Source organism: Rhinolophus ferrumequinum, chromosome 6, assembly GCF_004115265.2.
Source record: "Rhinolophus ferrumequinum isolate MPI-CBG mRhiFer1 chromosome 6, mRhiFer1_v1.p, whole genome shotgun sequence".
NCBI lineage: Eukaryota > Metazoa > Chordata > Mammalia > Chiroptera > Rhinolophidae > Rhinolophus > Rhinolophus ferrumequinum.
Window position 1 is genome coordinate 71,924,420 of NC_046289.1, and position 19,365 is coordinate 71,943,784.

The 19,365-nt window shown below is 47.4% G+C and overlaps 3 protein-coding genes across 4 annotated transcripts; 2 read left to right on the forward strand and 1 right to left on the reverse strand.

The window, feature by feature from the left end:
* Window positions 1-3,327: 3,327 nt before the first annotated feature.
* On the forward strand, window positions 3,328-5,089 carry TPPP2 (tubulin polymerization promoting protein family member 2). Its single transcript, XM_033109098.1, has 4 exons — window positions 3,328-3,375; window positions 3,582-3,822; window positions 4,064-4,217; window positions 4,817-5,089. Exons 2-4 carry the CDS (start codon window positions 3,650-3,652, stop codon window positions 5,000-5,002), a joined length of 513 nt encoding a protein of 170 aa, XP_032964989.1. The 5' UTR covers window positions 3,328-3,375; window positions 3,582-3,649; the 3' UTR covers window positions 5,003-5,089.
* A 1,834-nt stretch (window positions 5,090-6,923) lies between these two features.
* Window positions 6,924-7,393, reverse strand: RNASE13 (ribonuclease A family member 13 (inactive)). The gene has a single exon (XM_033106849.1). It carries the CDS (start codon window positions 7,383-7,385, stop codon window positions 6,924-6,926), a length of 462 nt encoding a protein of 153 aa, XP_032962740.1. The 5' UTR covers window positions 7,386-7,393.
* Window positions 7,394-15,295: 7,902 nt separating this feature from the next.
* LOC117023641 (ribonuclease 7-like) lies at window positions 15,296-19,151 on the forward strand. Of its 2 annotated transcripts, none has more exons than XM_033108671.1 (2): window positions 15,296-15,515; window positions 15,948-19,151. In XM_033108671.1, the coding sequence occupies exon 2, from the start codon at window positions 15,987-15,989 to the stop codon at window positions 16,455-16,457; it is 471 nt and encodes a 156-aa protein (XP_032964562.1). In that variant the 5' UTR covers window positions 15,296-15,515; window positions 15,948-15,986; the 3' UTR covers window positions 16,458-19,151. The 2 variants fall into 2 exon arrangements, with proteins under 2 accessions (XP_032964562.1, XP_032964561.1); XM_033108670.1 differs by having other exon boundaries at window positions 15,296-15,465.
* Window positions 19,152-19,365: the final 214 nt, after the last annotated feature.

The window sequence follows — 19,365 nt, forward strand, 5'->3', positions numbered from 1 at the left end:
GCCATTTGGGGGCTGGGCGCCAGGCCAGTTGGAAACAATGGCCAATGGAACTAAAGCTGCCAACTGCAACACCAGTACAGACTGCCCCCCCCCAAGACCCCCAAATTACCCTCTTGCCTGGGAACTACCCCCCACAGCCCCCCTCACCGCCCACAATCCCCCTCCCATCCAAGGAACATCAATGCCCCTTTCATCCCCACTTGGCAGGGTCTATTGGAAAGAAGGAGGGGCTAAGAGAGAGGAGGTAACCCAGAGTAGGAGAACTGGTCAGGATAAAACCCAGCTTTCAATAACCCAAATCTAAAGGACCCCCCTACATTCCCTAATTTGATGCACCCAAGGTTTCCTCTACTTCTTTCCCCCACTCTCTTCATAACAATTTCCCCCAGAAACTGGCACAGAAGCTGGACACTCTGACTCCTCCTCGCCTAGTCCTTTCTCCCCTCTGGATGCCAGTTTAACACTCTCTCCTGGACAAGGAAAATCTGCTGGAATTAGATCTAATACATAAAGGAGAGAAGACAGATTTCACCAGCCCTCCTGAAACGCGGGGAGAAAGAATGTCTAGAGTGAGAACTTTTGTTTGCTGCTTTCTCTGATGTGTCTAAAGTAGTCTTACTTGGAGTGGGGGAGGGAAGGACCTGGAGGTTCCAGCATCTAAATTCGTCTCTAGGTCAGGATGACTCAGGGGGAACCTGATAAGGGGCCTACGCAGGGGCAGGCCGGAGGTGGGAAATTTCCACTAGGATCTGTTTGCTTCCTAGTCCTAGGGGTCTCGGCCTGCTACAGGCAGAAATGAGGCTGCTTCTGCCCTAAGATAAGGTTACTTTCTGTCAGGGCAGGTCCTAGCGCAGCCCTGGTGTAAGTGGCCCAACAAGGGTAACCTCTCTAACTTTCTTTTCTTGATCCAGAAGCAGCTTCAAACTATACCTTCAACTAAGCGACAGTTGTAAGCGACAGCAGAAGCTGTGTAGGCATGCCACTGTATAGATGGAATTCAAAGAAGTGTGAAGGCTAGTCATACTCTCTCTAGAAGCTTATGTTCAAATAGTTGAGAGAAGGTATAAAGAGAGAAAAAGTCAAAAAGAATGATCTTGGGCCGGCCTGGCGGCTCAGACAGTTGGAGCCCTGTGCTTCTAAAGCCGAAAGCTGCTGGTTCAATTCCCACATGGGCTAGTGGGCTCTCACCCACAAGGTTGCCCGTTGGACTCCCCACAAGGGATGGTGGGCTCTGCCCCCTGCAACTAAGATTGAACACGGCATCTTGAGCTGAGCTGCTGCTGAGCTCCCGGATAGCTGTTGGTTGGAACACTGGCTCTCAACCACAAGGTTGCCGGTTCAACTCCGAGAAAGGGATGGTGGGCTGCACCCCCTGCAACTAACAACGGCAACTGGATCTGGAGCTGAGCTGCGCCCTCCACAACTACAATTGAAAGGACAACAACTTGACTTAGAAAAAATCCTGGAAGTACACACTGTTCCCCAATAAAATCCTGTTCTCCTTCCCCAAGAAAATCTTTAAAAAAAAAAGAAAAGAAAAATGATCTTTATATAAGATGAATTGTTTAGACAATAAATCCTAAGGCAATAGTTCCCCAACCTTGTCGAGTGGGAGCTCAGATTTCCATTCCCACATCACGGTTTGAGTATCCCCTGATAGAGACAAACCATAAATTCAGCAATACTTTCAAGTAAGTTTGTACAGTATTCTGATAATTCTATGTATATAGTGATATACCTGCATGTGCAGAGCAAATTCTTTGTTCATTAACAGTCAATCTTCTATGTACATATAGATTCCAGGAGCCCTTGCAATAATTCAGAAATCCTCACCCAGGTAGGCTGCAGCCCAAACAAGCTAGGAACTATTGTCTTAGTATAATTCAGAGGAGGAAAAGGCTTTTGTTCCTAGGGTGAACCACCCTATAAGGAGTGCAACCATGGAGTATTTGAGTAGGAGAGAGGGGCATTCTATCCAGGAAGAGCATACAGGAAAGTTTGGGGGCAGAAATGCACAAGTTATTTTGAAGAATAGAATAGTAGCTACTTTATGCAAGGTACTTCCCGTGTAGTATCCCCCAATACTATAGGGTAAATATTGTCCTCACTGTATATATGAAAAAACTGAAGCTCAGAGATGTTTAGTGACTTACCCAAGGCCAACCAGCTAGTAAACGACTTATCTAGGACTCAAATCCTAACTCAGAGTCATTCCACTCCAAGGCTATGCTCTTTCCTCTATGAGGTAGCCTCTCAAGCGCATAGTGATTAGGCCATTATGGCCCCAGATGAAGAATAATGTTGATGAGAGGTGACTTATGTTTGGTAAGGTAGAATGGGGTCAAGTGTGAAGGTCCTTAAACGATAAGCAAAAAGGTTTATGGCGTCAAAGATCCATAGAGCAGAAGTTCTTGAGCAGCAATAATGGATAAAAAATAGTTTTCTGAAAATTAATCTGATGTGGGGTAATAGAGATGGATTATGGGATGGATGGGGGTGATACATTCAACTTAGGAAACAGATCACTTAGAAGCTAGGGTATTCAACTAGATATAAATGACAAGGACTTCATGTATGGGAATAACAGGAATGGAAAGAAAGAAATAGATTTGTAAGACAAGGAAGAAATATTTATGGGAACTAGTGTTTCATCAGACAGAAAGGAGAGGGAAGCCGCCAACCTACTTGCTCTATTTTAGGATCCCTGAAGTTCATCCATCTGTATGGCTCCTGGCTAGAGAAAAGGCTAGAGGAACCCCTGAGGAACGTCCTTGATCTGCACAGAAACTTATCTGGAAGAATTGCAGAGTCTGAGACTCACCCTCACTCTGACCTATTTCACCCTGACCCACCCAGATCTGTTACACTCCAAGGCCAGTGTTAGGCCCAACAGTGGACACCATTTAAAGTTCCTACTGAGGTTGGTCTGCCAAAGCCAGTGGGATTCTCCATGCTGGCCTGGGCCTGGAGAGTAGAAAGGAGAGAAATGTTGGACTGATGCCAACCTATTTTTATTAACTCCTTCCCCCGGCACTCAGCTTTTGTTGAGAGGTAGAGCATAAGGCAATTTGACCAGGACCTAGAGGACTTGGTCAAGCTGGGCTGGAATGATGAGGAAGTTTGATCATCTGAAGAGATCAACTTGCTCAATGCAACATGCAAGGTAGGGAAACCAAAAGACTCCTCCCCTAAAACTAGGGCTGTAGCTGAGGTGATGTCACATAAACACTACTGAGGTCATAGAAACTTCCCTCTCCTCCCCCTTCTGTCTCCCCATTGTCACATAGTCTCCCCAGCCGGCTGGCTCCCACATAGCTGCATACACTTATATACACAAAGGCTGGGAAGGGTCAGACACCACCCGGGCACTCTTAGGTACCAAAAGTAGTGGGGACGTGGGTGGTGGTGATGATTACTCAGAATGTAGCATCCACACTAGTATCCCTAGAGCTGAGAGCAGTAGGTGGGATGAATGGGATTGAGAGGGAAGGGGGGAGAGAGGAACAGAAAGGAGGGGTTTTTTCCTGCTGCTGATTCAGATTTCATCTTAACCTCCCCCCCCCATGCTTCTTACTCCTTAGTTCCCCCTTCCCTTCCTCCCTCACACCTGAGTCCCCCCCCCACTGTCCTCCACCACCTCCAGCGGACCATGGCATCAGAAGCAGAAAAAACATTCCAGCGGTTTGCTGTCTTTGGAGATTCATCAGCCAGTGGCACTGAAATGAACAACAAGAACTTCTCCAAGATGTGCAAAGATTGTGGTATCATGGACGGCAAGACAGTCACCTCCACTGATGTAGACATCGTGTTCAGCAAACTCAAGTGAGAGACCAAAGATGGGAGTGGGGGTGGTGAGTAGAATAAACAAGCTAGTGGGACATGGCATGAGAAGATCATGTGACGGAACATTTGTAAGGGTCTACTGAGCATCAACTGGGTACATGGCATTGTCTATTCCCTGTCCTGAAGACACTAAGTGGCCAAGTCTGAGTAAGGGGAGGATTGGACCTTAGAAAGTGATGAGTTCATATTCCAGAGTTCCTGGATTTGTCTCACTGACTAGGGCCAAGAATGCCCGAACCATCACATTTCAACAGTTCCAAGAGGCAATGAAGGAACTGGGCCAGAAGCGGTTCAAGGGGAAGAACCCAGATGAGGCCCTGGAGGACGTTTATAAACTCATGGAGGGCAAGGATCCAGCTACCACGGGTGTTACTGTGAGCGACATTCTTCATCCCTAATGCTTGACCCTACTCCCCTAAATACCTTATGCTGGTCTCCTCTCCCACCTTCTGATGACCCTAACGCCCGCCAACAGTGGTACTGTCAGGAGACAGGGCAGAAAGCCTCGGTGGCACTGTTGGTACTGGAACAGACTCAGATATCATCTAGTCATTTCAGAGATGAGGAAACTGTGGCCCAGATAGGGGAAGTGACTTGCCCAAGGTCCACAGCTATTTTAATAGTAAAATTTAGCCTCATTCCCAAGAGCCCAGCATCTGAGCCGGGCAACTAAGACCTGATGGACACTGAGTGCAGAGGACTTCATACCTGATCCCCACCTCTGGTGTACACGTAGCCTGGTGTACACGTAGCCCACTCACTCCCATACACCAGGCTCTTCCTCCCTCATGAATGGATGGCTCTTGTCACAGTCCCTGCCCATAGCCACATCTGGGCCCTGAGAAAGCAGCACCATGCCATAGCTAGAACAAGAGCTCTGAGCACCAGTAGAATCAAAGGCCATCTTTAGAGAAGGGGTGTGATTGTGGACGGGAAAGGAGAGGGATCAGACCCATCATCCTCTGGCTTGCAGAAAACAACGACCGTGGGCGGGGTGAGCCGGCTGACAGACACCAGCAAGTACACTGGCTCCCACAAGGAGCGCTTTGACGAGAGTGGCAAGGGCAAAGGCATCGCAGGACGGGAAGAGATGACCGACAACGCAGGCTATGTGAGTGGCTACAAGGGTGCTGGCACCTATGATAAAAAGGACAAGTAGGGAATAGCCTCATCTTAGCTTGCCAGCCTTTGACCCTGCATCTTTAACATCAGGGAGCTTGGGGAACAATAAACATCTGTGTGTGCAACAGCTAATGAGCTCTGTCTTCCACCAGCATGAGGGATGGATGGGCCCGTTGGTGTATGGAGAGAGAGAGAAGAGAGGAGAGAAAGCCCAAGGAGTCAGGGTTTCCAGCTCTCCATCTTTTGCCCTACTTAGCCTGATGCCTCCAAACCATAAGTTAGCATTCCCCGCAACAACTGCTTTTAAGATCAGAGCTGAGGAATATATTTGGAGGTAAGAGATAAACCAGATGTGGAGGCAAAAGTATTTGATACTTGCATTCATGTATTACTGGTATGCACCCCCTTCTGCCTGCCAAAGGGGAGTAACAATTCCTGATCTGACGAAGGATGACCCAGATACCACTAACCAGTCCCCTGTCCCTCTACCTTCCTCATCTGTTGAAATGCAGGTTTTGTTGGGGGAGAAATAGAAGCCAGCTAAGGTGGGCCAAGGATCTACTTAGCCTGACTCCTATTACAAGTTTGTCCTAGAGCTGGGGGAAGGGAGAATCTGTTTTCAACACCCAGCCTGAAGTGAGTTTTACCCCGACTGCACCTCCATCATAGTTTACATGGGCCAGCAGATCCTACTGATAGCTGCAGGTAGACCAAGAAGATGGCCAGAGGTGGGTAACCTCCAGGACTCCAAGAGTCCTGGTGCACTGAGGAAAAAGGAATGAAATCAGAACTGAGTCAGATGTGTCATTTATCTTTTTATTTTTAAATGATTATAGATTCACAGGAAGATGCAAAAATAGTACAGAAAGGTTCCATGTACCCTTTACCCAGTTTCATCCAATGGTGATATCTTATGTAACTCAGATGTGTGTTTTGTTCTTTTTTAAACTTTATTTATTTGTGTTTTTCCAGGACCCATCAGCTCCAAGTCACATAGTTGTTTCAATCTAGTTGTGGAGGGCGCAGCTCACAGTGGCCCATGTGGGGATCGAACCGGCAACCTTGTTGTTAAGAGCACTGTGCTCTAACCAACTGAGCTAACCGGCCGCCCCTCAGATGTGTTTTTAAAACCTTCCGTGACTACAGCTAGGCCCACCTCATCCATCTTGTCAGCAGCAGATCCTAGAGTTTGAGAGACATCAGGAGGAGCTTTGGAAAGGAACAGGATATAGGAATCTTCAGGGGTCAAAGAAGGCAACTTGAAACTCTAGTGAGCCGTTGAGAATGGTGGAAGGAGAAGACAGGGCGACTAAAGGAGGCTGGGAGTGTCGGGTAGAGGCTGCACTGGGCTCCGTGGTAGAAGGAGGAAGGAAAGGACAGGTTATGTGAAGAAAAGATCAATGATTTCATAGAGAGGAGCAGACTTGGAACTGAGGGGTCTGGCTAAAATGAACCTAAGAGTCTCAGGAAGGTGTTCCTATAGCTCGAGATACCCATCACGTGGGTGAGTGAGTGGAGGGAGTCATAACGGAAATGAGGACGACTGAGAAGAAAAGGTGGTGGGGATGGGAAGTTGAGATGTGGAGCTGGGTGCCTGTTGCCATGATGTGAGCTGAGGCTCTGGGCCTCCATCCAGAATTCAGGATCTGGCCCAGTGGATGGACGGTCACTGCCAACTGGACACTGTCTGCTTCTTGGGTGGGTACAACTGTCTGTGGGAGACGGGGGATAATGGGAGGTGGGGGGCAAACAAGTTGGAAAGAGCCTAGGAGACGGTATGACTGCATGGTGACCAAAGCTCTGGACAGTTTTCCTACTTCCCTGGGCCCTTGGAAGAGGACCCTGCCTGCCTTTGAAGTCAGGGAGGAAACCTTACACCAGGGATCAGACTTTTGGCAACGGGGACAGGCCGGTCTGTGGTGGCAGTGGGGGGGGTTTGGAACGAAAGCCTCCCTTCCCTAGTAGAAGCCAAGGATACCTATCGGATCAGCATCATACTTTTGGGAACAGAGCAGATAGAGCCTTTGGTTGGTTAGGGTGCCATTGTAGCGGCAGCTGGCGGGCGCCTGTTTGGTGACCAGAGAGCAGACTGTGAGGGGAAAGGTATCCTGGGTGATTGTACAATATTCATGGTAATTATCACAGAAGCTCTCAGAGTATTTGCAACACTTCCGGATGGCTGTCCAGGGGGCGTGGATCACGTAATGGGTGTTTGGACAATACAGTTTTTGTTCTTTGCCCCGCACATAGGCCATCAGACCATTACAGTAGCCCTGGAAACCCACTGGATAGTTAACCCTGGGATAGTCAATATGTAAGTCGCGGAAGTTCTTGATGATCATCTGCAGCCTCATGTCCATGACCAGAGTTGGTCCTAGAACAAGCTGGAGGAACAGGAGCCGGGCCACAGCTAGTGCCATTCTTCCTGCTGGTAGAGTTAAGACGGTTGGAGGCAAAAGTGGGCGTACAGTGGCTGTCTGCCTCTTCCCGGAGCCTCCAGCATTCCCCCAGCCTTCACTGTGTGCCTTCTCTTACACCCTAAGAGTTGGACTGTACCTCAGAGATCATCCAGCCCTAGACCTCATGCCCCAGAGAGAGGAGACACTTGCCAAGGTCACCCAGCTGGTCAGCCACCTTCAGCCATTCCCCCTCTCCCTTGGTCCACCTGCAGTCTCAGCCTCACCCAGTCCATGAGCTGTAACACTTACAGAATAAAAGATCCAGCTGGTTCTTGGGTGAGCAACTCCTCAATTGTCGTTGACCCCAGTCAAACCTTCTGGTAAAAAATGCAGAGGCAAGAGAAGGAATAGAGCTACAGTTCTCTGATTTCTCTGGAGGAAGGACAGGAGCTAGAAAATGAGCAGGGCAGTGAGGCAGGGATTCTTCTTGCCTGAGGCCAAGGACAGCCTAAAGGTGGGAAGAGGCTGGAAAGGTTTCTGGATAAAGGTCAGTCTGAGAGGAGGGCATGTCCCCTGAGTTTGAGAAGCCCCTGTGCTGAGGGACTTGGATGGGTGAGAGGAAAGAGACATTACACTGTGGTCTCCTCCTTTCTGGTGTCATAAGAACACTTAGTTCCAGCCTTCTTGCCAGAACTCCCTAAGTTCTTGGGCTTTCTTTGATGTTTTCCTCTGGTCCATAAGCCCTGCTCCTGCGGAAAGCTGAGAAGAAAAGCACTATAATGTTTCTGAGGAACAAAGTGCTGCTTATTCCTGACCCTTAGAGAACAGAGCGTCTACCACTCTCTCATCCCACTCGCAGGAGCCCAGGAGGCCACACACATGCACATGCATAAGCAACGGCCACCCACCCAAGTGCTGCTGTGCTGAAAATCCAACATATCCTGTGGACCCCTCACTGTCCCCATCGTCTGCTTCACAACAATCACAACGACAGGATCACAGTGACTCCCTCGCCTATAACCTCAGGTCCTTTTGCAGTCAGAGCACACCTGGAAATTTTTGTATGCTGACCCTGAAGCCTCAAACTTGTCTGGTCAGATTAAACAGCATAGCTTGGACTTTGAGGAGGTGTGGACCCCTGAGCCCAGCGGGTCAGATTCTCGCTGTTGTCTATCAGGTTAGGAAAGTGCCGGGCTCCTAACTCTCTTTTTCATCAACACCTGCCCCTTCATCACAAGCAAAAAGCCAGCTCCCCAGAGCCTGCCAGCCACAGTCCTTGACTTCCACGGGCCTTTCAGCCTGGTCTCCTGCAGGGTGTGAGCTAGGTTGTGGGCTTCCTCCCAGGATAGCCTACCATAGTCTCCCTGGAGCGGGAGCGGGCAGTGAGACTGCGGAACGCGGAGTGCTCCGAGGCCAATGTGTAGTTCAGGGGCCAGTGCAGAGAGGCGACTGGTGTTCCTCCTTCATATCCCCCCACGTCCCAACTTGCTCTTTCTTACGGCACAAACTGTAGTCCACAACTGAACCCATCCTTCCCACAACTTTCTTCTCCTCCTGTGTTGTCTATCTCACCTTCCTCAGTTACCTCTACAAGAAATCTGAGAGGGATCCTGGACCCCTTTTTCTTCCTAATTCCACCCTTGGGAAAGCAGTGTCTACATGGTAAAGAAGAGCAAGCTTGAGTAAAACACACCAGAAATTGAATCCACGCTCTGTTCTTTACAGGCTGTGCACGGTCAATCAAAGTTTACTGAAACACTATACACGTCGATTTCTTCATCTGTTAATGAGGATAATATTTTATACCTCGCGGCGGTATTAGGATTCGTTAAGATGTATGTCAAGAGCTTTTTGCCCAGTGCCGTGCCTTGCACATGGTGAGACTCAGGATGAACATGAGTTCATTCGTCATGCAGCCCCAGCAATCTTATGTACACTTTTCCTAAACCCATTCCTTCCATTCCTATTTCTTCTCCTGCTTGGGCTCTCCCTGCCCCTGGACACCACACATACTCCAACTCTAGTAAGGCTCTGCCCCTGGACACCACACATACTCCAACTCTAGTAAGGCTCTGCCCCTCAGAGGATGTAAGACCTCCCGTGATCTAGGCCTGGCCTGTCTCCAACTGCATCTCCTGCGCCTGCCTGTGTCCCCTATGGTGCCCCCACCCCACCTCCACGTCCTTGCTCATGGCTTCTCCTCGTCCCAGAATGTTGCTCTTCTCCTCCTCCCACTCTCGCCCCCATCAATTCCCCTGAACTAGCTCCTGCAAAGACCCAGCCCAGAGATCCTGTATAAGAAGCCTCTGCTTGGAAGACCTCCCCACCTAAGTGTGCACAGCCAAGCAAGTGAGGGTAAAGCCCACACGGGCAGGTGGCTATCTGTGTCCTGCAGGCTGGTCTACAAGCCAACACCAAGTGCGAGCCCACGCAGGGTGGTGCCTGAGCCTGGCTGACTCAAGTCTTTGACAAAGCCTACTACTGTGCGGTCTCCACTTCAAAGCATGTCACCTCTTCCCTATTTGCTCAAGGCTGCAGCTTCCCTAAGAAGAGGTAGGCTTCTTTCATGCCTCTTGGTCATCCTCTTATTTCGTTCACTGCTCACCCACCACCACTCAACTCGGCACACACAATTACAGAAATGGAATAGCACATTGTAGAGGAAAGAGTTCAGGGCTTGGTATCAGATAACTTACTGAATTTCTGTTTCCTCTTCTTTAAAATAAGACTAATACCTTCCTTACCTCATGAGGCTATAATAATAAACTGAAATGGTCAGCATGAAAATGCCTTTTAACCATTAGACAATATATAAATGGATAACTGGGGATGGTCTCCTAGGTTCTACACCAACTCACTTTTTCCCCCAATTAACATCGGCAAAGCTTCTTTCATTCCCCAAAGGAACCAAGTGGCCTTCCCGATCCCCACTCGGCCCCCATCTACAGCCCCCTCTAACACCTGACTTAAAATTCATCTTCACGAAGCTTTGTATTATTAGCCATGTACTATGTTGATTACTGCAAAATATTTTTTTAATACTTGTTAAATACCATTTGAAAGCACTGTGACAAATTTGGGGGGAAATATAAAGGTAAATAAGAGAGTTCCAGTCCAGATTAAACTTACAATTCAATAAGAAAGGCACACGTATGTTACAAAGGCATGAGCACAGGGCCAGGAAAAGTGCTGATGTGTTATGGGCCTTCGGTTTTCAAACTGCCATCCTAGTGGTCTGCTATTTAAAGTCCTATCCTAGAAGTGTTGAACCATAGGATTGCTTCTTCCATTCAGACATCCTTGTCATGGTTTCATCTGCTCCCTAAGCCTAAGATTTGTAGAATTGTTACCCCATTACACAAGAATTACCCTAGAGATGAAGAAACTAAGTTTCAGAGGACAGCAGCTTGCTAAAGGTCATAAGTCGGATTCAGTGGCGCTCCATGGGGGACAATTTTGTCATGTCTGGAGACACTTTTAGTTGTCACAACTAGGAGGTGTTTCTGGCATCTAGTGGGTAGAGACCAGGGATACCGCTAAACACCTATCAATGCACAAGACGGCTCCCAACAGAGAATCATCCAGACTAAAATGTAAATAGTGCTGAAATTGAGAAACCCTGGTCCAAGGAATCAGATTTCCTAACAAGTACGGACTTACTTATACCTTATATGTTAAAAAGGTGTGGTAAATATCCAGGATTTAGAAACATGTTTGTTAGATTTTGCTTCTAGTGGTACTCGTTTTTCTATCAGCAAAAGGAGTCCTGATAGTTCACCACTGAAACAATTTTCAGTTATTTTTCCTGTAAAAGTGACCCTCTACATGTAGTCATCTGTACATTCTCTCTCTCCTCCCCAGCCCCAAGAGTAAGCATTTCTAGAACAACTGGCTAGAGTGGCAGGTGCAGGGGTGATTTCGTATGATTGAGGGGAACCCCAAGACATTTCCCAGAGTGAGCTAACCTCAGTCCCAGTGGCACCACTTTTTGCCCTGTCCAACTCAAATTACTCAATAGCATACTGTGTCATAGACAGTTCCTGCGTTGTCCTTGAACTCAAAGATTGCTTTAGACATCTCAACTTCTTGTCATAACTTCACCTCAACCCCAGGGTTGCTGCCTAGGAGGTGCATTGCCAGTTCCTCAACGTGCTAACCAACGTTATGGGTTGGTCGTGGTCCCACTGGCCTGGGATTATTCAGGGGCACAGTGAACGCCTTCTAACCCAGAAGCTGAATCAGTGTAGGTAACTTCTCTGCAAGGCACTATACTGTATCCTGTGGGAGGTACAAAAGAAGTGTAATAGATGGTCCTTGTCTTCTGGGAATTGGTCTAAATTAGAGGGAGATGATAAATACATATGAAGAAGTAACCAATGCTTCCAGGCAGGAATGTTTATGTCTTGAAGACAGCAAACGTAGGAATTTAGAAGTGAGAAAGATCCCTCTGAATTGGAAGAATCAGAGCACATTTTGGGGGGTAGCGTTCATTCTGGGACCTTCGAGTGGGTCTGAAGGAATAGGTAAAAGTTAAATGGAGATAAAGAGAATTATGAAAGTTATGTTTGAGGAAAGAGAGAAAACCAGCCTAGCTAGGGTTGAGGTACTCAGTGGGAGAAAAGTCAGAGATAAAAAAGTTGGAAAGGCAGGTTTGTCAAATTGTGGCAAACCTTCAATGTCAGGCTAAAGAATTTATATTTTATTCTGTTGATAAAAGAGGAGCTGACAATGGCTTATTAGACCTCTCATAAGGGACGTCTCCAGGCCAGACCAGGTTCCCCTCTCCTACATCTTGAATTATCTAAAGACATTGGTCTGGGAGCCAAGGATTCCAACCCACAGCTGTTCCAGGAAAGGTCATGCGAATTCAAAGACCTAAAGCAAGTTCCACATTGGATCCCAACTTGCTGTTTCACTTTCCCTGTCTACAAAAATGAGCCCATTACCTTTACTTATCCTACGTGCGACAAAATTAGGATAACAGAACTGAGATCTGCTCCTGCTTGGAGGGACTCTTCATGGGCTTTCCTTCGGTATCCAGAGGCTGTGTGGAACTCTGGAAGAGAGACAGGCTGGGCTCTGAAGGGTAGGCACCACTCCAGGCCCGGCCCTCCTCTGTCCCAGCCCCCTTCTCAGCGCAGGCTAGAGGAAGCAACAGCTGTTGTCTTGTGGGGAAGACAGGCAGAGGTCCACCTGGCACTGCTGGGATTTTCACAATACCCGCCCTAATGACTTTAAACACACACACACACACACACACACACACACACACACACACACACACACCAGTAGCCTGGAGAGATGTTGGGCCAAGAACAGTGACTGTGGCAGTCTAATAAGAAGGAAGCTGGGGTAGCTACCTCATATCCCTGGATAAAATCTGCGCGTGTGAGGGGCTTTCTTCCCTCCTATCTTCTCTCCCACTATTTTGTCTTCTGTTTTCCTTTCTCTAATTATTGTCTTCTCCCTTCTGCCAGACTCCCCTACTAGTCTTTGGCCCGATGCCTAACTCCTTTTGTTCTCCCTAAACTTGTCTCCCCCTTCTCTCATCTTTTTCCCTTGCCCCATGCATATAGTAAAGAAAAAAATGGCAAAATTCCCTTACCAAGTACAAAGTGTCACAGGTCTTGGAAGCTGGATAGTTTAGCTAAATACATAAAATCACCTGTCTTATCCAAATAACTGAGGCAGAGTAAGGGTTTTTTGCTTGAATTGTGCAGAGGGTAGTTTCAACTCCTCAAATTTCGTGCGCAAATCTAAACCTTTACTGTCTCTTCCTTTTGACCTGAGACAGTGGGGCTGTGTTTATTTTACTTTCACATAGCACTAAGGCAGCCTTTTGGAGAACCCAGCATAATGGAGTTGAAGAGCAAACTAGGATAATTATAATGACGGGAAAACACAAGAACAGAGGGCAGTGCGAATCGTGGTTTGGAAACATCTCACTCTAGAATAATGAGCAGTGAGAGGGAGTCTCGGCTAGGAATTCAAATGAGCTCTTGGCCTTCCACCCCCTCCTCTAACCCCAGCCTCCAGTCAAGGACTGGACGGGCCTGTGCTGATCTGCATTCTATCCACAGCTTGCTTTAAACCATGGATTTTATCACCACACATTTGCATTTCTACAGCAGCAGCGGCATAATTCTCTATCCAGAAGTTCAAACTGCAGAGATTCAGGCACCTTAACAAAGCAGTGAATGCTGTTCTCGCAGCCAAGGCCTCACTGAGGGTGAACCGGAGGAGCCCGTGGTCTGTGTGAAGTTGCTCCTGGTTCTCTGTTGCCATCTAGTGGTGCTCCCCGTCTCCAGCATGGTGTTTTCTTCCGAAGATCCTTCATCCTGACTAACAGTTGTTCTCTCCATCTACTGAAGGGATATCCCCCGGTCTCAAAACAAACACCCAAATCTTCCTGACTTGAAATCTTAAACTTCTGGACTAGAACACAAACGTTATGATCAGGATGGTTTACGTGGCCTGTCTACGGTTACAATCCACACAACAACCAGGAGATCTTCAAACAGATAGGCCTTTTATTCCTGTGCTTAGCAGAACCCTCCCAGGGCTCCCCAGTGTGCACAGAGCAGAAGTCTCAGTCCTAATGGTCTCTAAGGCTTGCCAAGATCTGGACTCTGGTCCCTCTCTGACCCCATCATTCACCTGCTCCAGTCACACTGGACTCCTGGCTGTTCCTCTAGCACCCCAGGAATATCTGTCTGCTTTTGGGCCTTTGCAGTACTGTTTTCTCTACTTGGAGCATTCTTCCCCAGACAAGCGCGAGTTCATTCTCTCACCTTCAAGTCTTTGTCCCAGAGTCACCTACTTCAATGACCCCGTTTAAAAATCACTGCTTACCAACTTCCATGCTGTTCTACTTTTTTCCTTAGCAATTATAACTGTGAGCCAAGTGTGTGTGTGTGTATATATATGTATATATATATATTTTTTTTCCCCCTGTCTATCCCACAAAGGTATGGAATTTTTTCTCTCTTGTTCACTGATATATCCCAAGTTCCTTGGCACATAGTTGGCGCTTAATAAAAATTTGTTGACTACATGAATGAACCTGAACCCAATATTCTGAGATCGCCTACTACTTACAGGTGAATCCTGAAAACAAAAACACTGTTCATCTCAGTTTTCCAGGCCTTCCTACCCACATGCAGCGATGCTTCTCTACCTCAGTGTCTCAGTTCTTCTGAGTGCCACACGCCAAGCTCACTGGAGCCCCCAGAGCAGCACTGACCCAGCTATTCCACACAGCTGTCACTCCCACAGGGAATGGGCATAAAAGGTCAAAGAAGGCCTAAGGCACCACCACCAATAGCATCTTCAAATTTGGACAATGTTTAAGTTTTACAAGTTTCAATAAAGTAGGGAGAGAAAGAGTAAAGTGTGAGAGGTGTTGGGTGCCTTCTTCAGTAAAGCCAGGCGGCTTTGCTCAGCACCTGGACTAGGAGGCGCCCAGAGGAATGAATCATCGTAGAATGACGGAGCTGGGATGGTGCTGGGCATCTGGCTGTGATGATTCATCCACTTCCCTGTCTTCTCTATCTACTCTGGAAGATAAGCAGCAAATCCTGACGACAAGAAACCATACAAAGCAACTTTCTAGGCTGGTCTATCTGTATCTCAGGTCAGAGAAAAAGCAATCCTTATCAGCACAGTGATTGGCTCTTTCCAGAATCGTGACCCAGAGGTGTGTATAGGAGGAGATAAGTGACAACTCTCCCTGAAATTCATGTGGGGTTGACACATGGGACAGCTGCTTTATTAGTCATTAAAATCATGTGGCCAGGGGCCAAATCTTGTCCAGGAGTGTGAGGATTCAAGCTTCCCCATTGCCAAACATGTCCGGGCAGGTACACTAGCTCCATAGGTATCGGCTTATTTGGGTCACGTAAAGGAACATGAACCTGATTCATTTCCTGCCCTAGGACTGCACCCCAGCCCACCCCCAAACAGAAGCAACATAGCCCAGGCCAGCTCTTAAGGAGTCAGGCAGTGAAAAGAGGCCCTCAGAGAGCTGAGGCCCAGTCGTGGGAGGGACTACGTCAGTCCACTGCGCAGGAGCAGGAGCCGCAGCCGAGGACTCAGTGAGGAGGTGAGGCCGGTGGTGGGACATGGGTGAGGACCAGATAAGAGGACACTCAGGTGAGCCATAAAATGGACAAAGGAGGGACTCAGTGTGGAGGGGATGACAAACACGGGAGAGAGGGGAGTGATGCTGGGGGCTGGGGTGGTGACACAAAATGGGGATATGGAGGAGATGGCGTCACGTCACGGAGGGAATGAGACACAAAGCAAGGGATAGGGACGCAGGGACACAACAGGATGGGACTTGAGGGAGAGGAGATAGAGCAAAGAGTGGGAGGCAAGTGGGACAGAATAAAAGAAGATAGGGATACAAGGTGAGGGGGATGGGGGCACAGGGTTAGAGGCTGGGGTCATAGTGGGTGTGGCACGAGAGAGGGGGAAGGGATGAGACCCAGGGTAACGGAGGGGAGGGAGATAGTGGCTAGCCAGAAGGAACAGGGGTAGGAAGGCTCAGTGTTCAACTAAATACCACCTGCTTTTTGTCCCCAGCGACCCCAGCCCTCCATTCTGACTGTCCCCCCAGGAGAGATGGCACCGACCAAAGCAGGAGTCTGCCCTCTGCTGCTGCTCCTGCTGCTGGGCCTGTGGGTGGCCAAGGTCCCAGTCAGTGCCAAGCCCAAACACATGACCTCAGCTCAGTGGTTTGAAACTCAGCATGTGCAACCCAACCCCGAGGGATGCAAAAAGGCGATGGGCAAAATCAACAGGCACACAAAACACTGCAAAGGCCTCAACACTTTCCTGCATGAATCCTTCTCCAGTGTGGCTGCCACCTGTCACCTACCCACCATAACCTGCAGGAACAGCCATGAAAACTGCCACCAGAGCAAAGGGACTGTGTCCCTGACCATGTGCGAGCTTACCTCAGGGAAGCACCCAGACTGCAGGTACAAAGAGAAGAAACTGAGCGCTTCTTACATCGTGGCCTGTGACCCACCCCAGAAAGGGGACTCTGGAAAATTCCACCTGGTTCCTGTGCACTTGGACAAAGTCCTTTAGGTTTCCAGTCTTCCTCACTCTTGGGCTGAGCTTTAATCTCCTCTCCAGGCTGCTGCACTACTCCTTCTATGCCCAAAAAGTTCTCTTCCTCTCATTTCTTGGGGCCCTTCCTAGCTCTGGTTTTTCTGACAGGCTGAGGGGGAGCTGAGGGCAATGCCTCAGTGGGCTAAAATCCAGATGAGATGGGCTTTCATCTCTTTGTTGCTGTTTTCCCAGAAACTTATCCCCGAGAGAGGGGCTGAGCAAGCTCCGGGGTAGGGGGATTCCCTGGTTTGTGCCTTGTACAGCTTTCCCCTGCCCCATCTTATTATGGCAGCTTCACAAGGGGAGGAAATAGATGTCAGAGGTTATATGGGGTTTATGGACAGAGCTGTTCCTGTTCCTAAACTAGAAATCTTCCCCAGCTCTGACGTGATAGTGAGGTGGCCTCTGTGCAGAGAGACAGCGGAAGGAAAGAAGACAACGTATTACCACTTCGTATTTACATAGCATTTCAGGCACGTGAGTCCCTTGTGAGACAGACTTGACGACTTCTGTAGGGATGAGGAAATTGAGATTTCAGAAAACTTAATTAATTCAAGAGCTTGTGAAATCGGTTGTAGAAGCACCTGGACTTGAACCTAAGTCTCCTCCCTCTACATGCAGTGCACTATCTACTTTACCATTGGGCAAAAAAGGAGGGAACTTTGCAGGGACAGGAGAACTAGGTAAGAGTTCACCCATGAAGAAATGTACCCTGAGAGCACTGAAGAGCCAGTTGCCTTGTGATGACTGAAATAAAGGTCATTACCTCTCTAGCCAAGGGACTGTTTACAAGGTGTTTCAAGGATCTTAATTCATTGTCTCTCTCTCTCTCTGCCTCTCTAACTGCCCTTCCCCTTCTCCAGCCCACTGCTTTTCTGACCTGTGGGTGGGCCTGGCTCTGGTTAGATCCCCTTGGCCTGAAGGCAGAGGGTAAGAGGAGTGTCCCAGCTTCATCCCCTTGCTCCAGGTCACATTTCCCTTGACCTCAAGAGACTTCCGTGGCCCAGAGCCTGCTTGTCACAAACAGGCTGGTGGGAGCTGCCAGAGCTTCCTTCCTCCTGATAATCATCTCTCCTGCCTCAGTGCTTCCCTGGCTCTCCACTCTGGCAGTCTTCCCAGGCCACTGGGGTTGAGATGTGGAAATGCCACTTCCCTACCCCCTTGGGCTGCAGATACCATTTCTCCCTCCCTAGGGAACAGAGCTGGAGAAACTATGGTTTTCTGTTGCCTCGGTCCTGACAGCCCCTCCCTCATTGCCTGCAGCTCTGCCCATCACCAGTCCCTTCTCTCTTCCTTTATCTCCATCCCAGACAAACTACACTACACCCCACACCATCCTGCCTGCCCTCCTTCAGCACCCAGCTAAGTTGTTAGACCTTCCCTTCCCAGCTGGGGAATCTACATATTGCTTCTAACAATTCTAGTGCTCCTTTACTTCTTATCAGAGTCAGAAGAAGCTTTGGAGCCAGGTAGAAGGGTGTAAATCTTGACTCGACCTCAAGCCAACTACCGAATCTCTCTGCAGCTGTGTTTCCCTATAGCAAAATGGGAGTAACTCCACCTACTGGACAGGATTGTGGGGAGATTTAGAAATGACATTTATGAAGCTTTAGTCAGCCCCAGGCACTGGTAGGCATGCAATCATGATAACTAGTAATACGTAGCAGTGGTAGTAGTAATAGAAATATCCCTGTCCAGTCATATCCTCTTTTGGCAAACACTCAGACCGAGACTAATACCCCATTCAATTCTCCTTAAGGGCTTCTTTCTACTGGCAGAATCCTATTAGGTGAGCTGGGTGGTTTGAGACAATGAGGAGAGAAGGGAGGTAAGGGATGACCAAAAGAAAAGGAGAACAGAACTTTGAACAATTCAAGCACAGTGTGGGGCCGATAAGTTGATGAGTCCTAAAAGTAGAGATGCACAAAATACATCACAGAGGCTTGAAAGAAGAGTTATATAAAATATACATGGTGGCCAAATGGCTGAGTGTAAAATCTACATGTCCTGTGATCATTATACTATACCTTTACCGTTCTAAATAGGTTTTCAGCTGAGGTATAAGATACTTGGGCATAGCTGATTTTTCTCTTAACTGTATTCTTTTTTCACAACTCTTGGTATATTCTTTATTGATGCTTTTCCTTATGGGTATTATGGTTTTGAAGACATCCTTCTCACAAAATTTTGAAGTGGCTAAAATTATGACTTTAATGCATTCTCTTAAAATGAGAATTTCCAAATAACGATTTTTTCTTGAAAGACTCCTGATCTAAATAGTATTAAGTAACTGAAAATTAAACATAATTCAAAAGTAATCTGTGGTGACAGGTAAAAATCACCTTGGGGAGTACTAACTTGAAGGGGGTAAGAGGTAAACTGGATATGTTTTTTCTTGGTCCAGATATGTTTACTTTGTGAAAACTCATTGAGCTGTACACTCAAGATTTGTGTACTCACTGTGTGTAAATTATATCTCAATTTAAAAATCCTCCTGAAAAGTATAGTTCTTAAGGATCATTTTATTTAACATGATAAATGCTAACATACCAATCAATTCTACAAAGATTATGATATAATTAAATCACAGGTAGAATTATGATATAATCTAATTTTATTGTTCTGCCTTATACTATTTGTTAAATTAAATAGTACTTGTACTATTTATTGAACTACTGTAAATACTTTATGGCTCAAAAAGCATATAAAATTATTCCTAAAAAAACTAATACACTTCCTAAAGCTAATACACTCCCTCTTATTATTTATATTAACTGTCAACTAATTTTCCTATTTTTTAACTATGTGAAAATTCTTAATAATTGTTTTGTGTATAGTATAAGCTTTCACAGCCATTAATTATTGTAGCATTTCCTTTAAAATA

Excerpts from the sequence above, each read along its gene's own strand:
- RNASE13 (XM_033106849.1), bottom strand. The coding sequence starts at position 7,385 with ATGGCACTAGCTGTGGCCCGGCTCCTGTTCCTCCAGCTTGTTCTAGGA.
- LOC117023641 (XM_033108671.1), top strand. The coding sequence starts at position 15,987 with ATGGCACCGACCAAAGCAGGAGTCTGCCCTCTGCTGCTGCTCCTGCTG.
- TPPP2 (XM_033109098.1), top strand. The coding sequence starts at position 3,650 with ATGGCATCAGAAGCAGAAAAAACATTCCAGCGGTTTGCTGTCTTTGGA. Across the intron at positions 3,823-4,063 it reads ATCGTGTTCAGCAAACTCAA|GGCCAAGAATGCCCGAACCA; the intron begins GTGAGAGACCAA and ends CTCACTGACTAG. Across the intron at positions 4,218-4,816 it reads CAGCTACCACGGGTGTTACT|AAAACAACGACCGTGGGCGG; the intron begins GTGAGCGACATT and ends TCTGGCTTGCAG.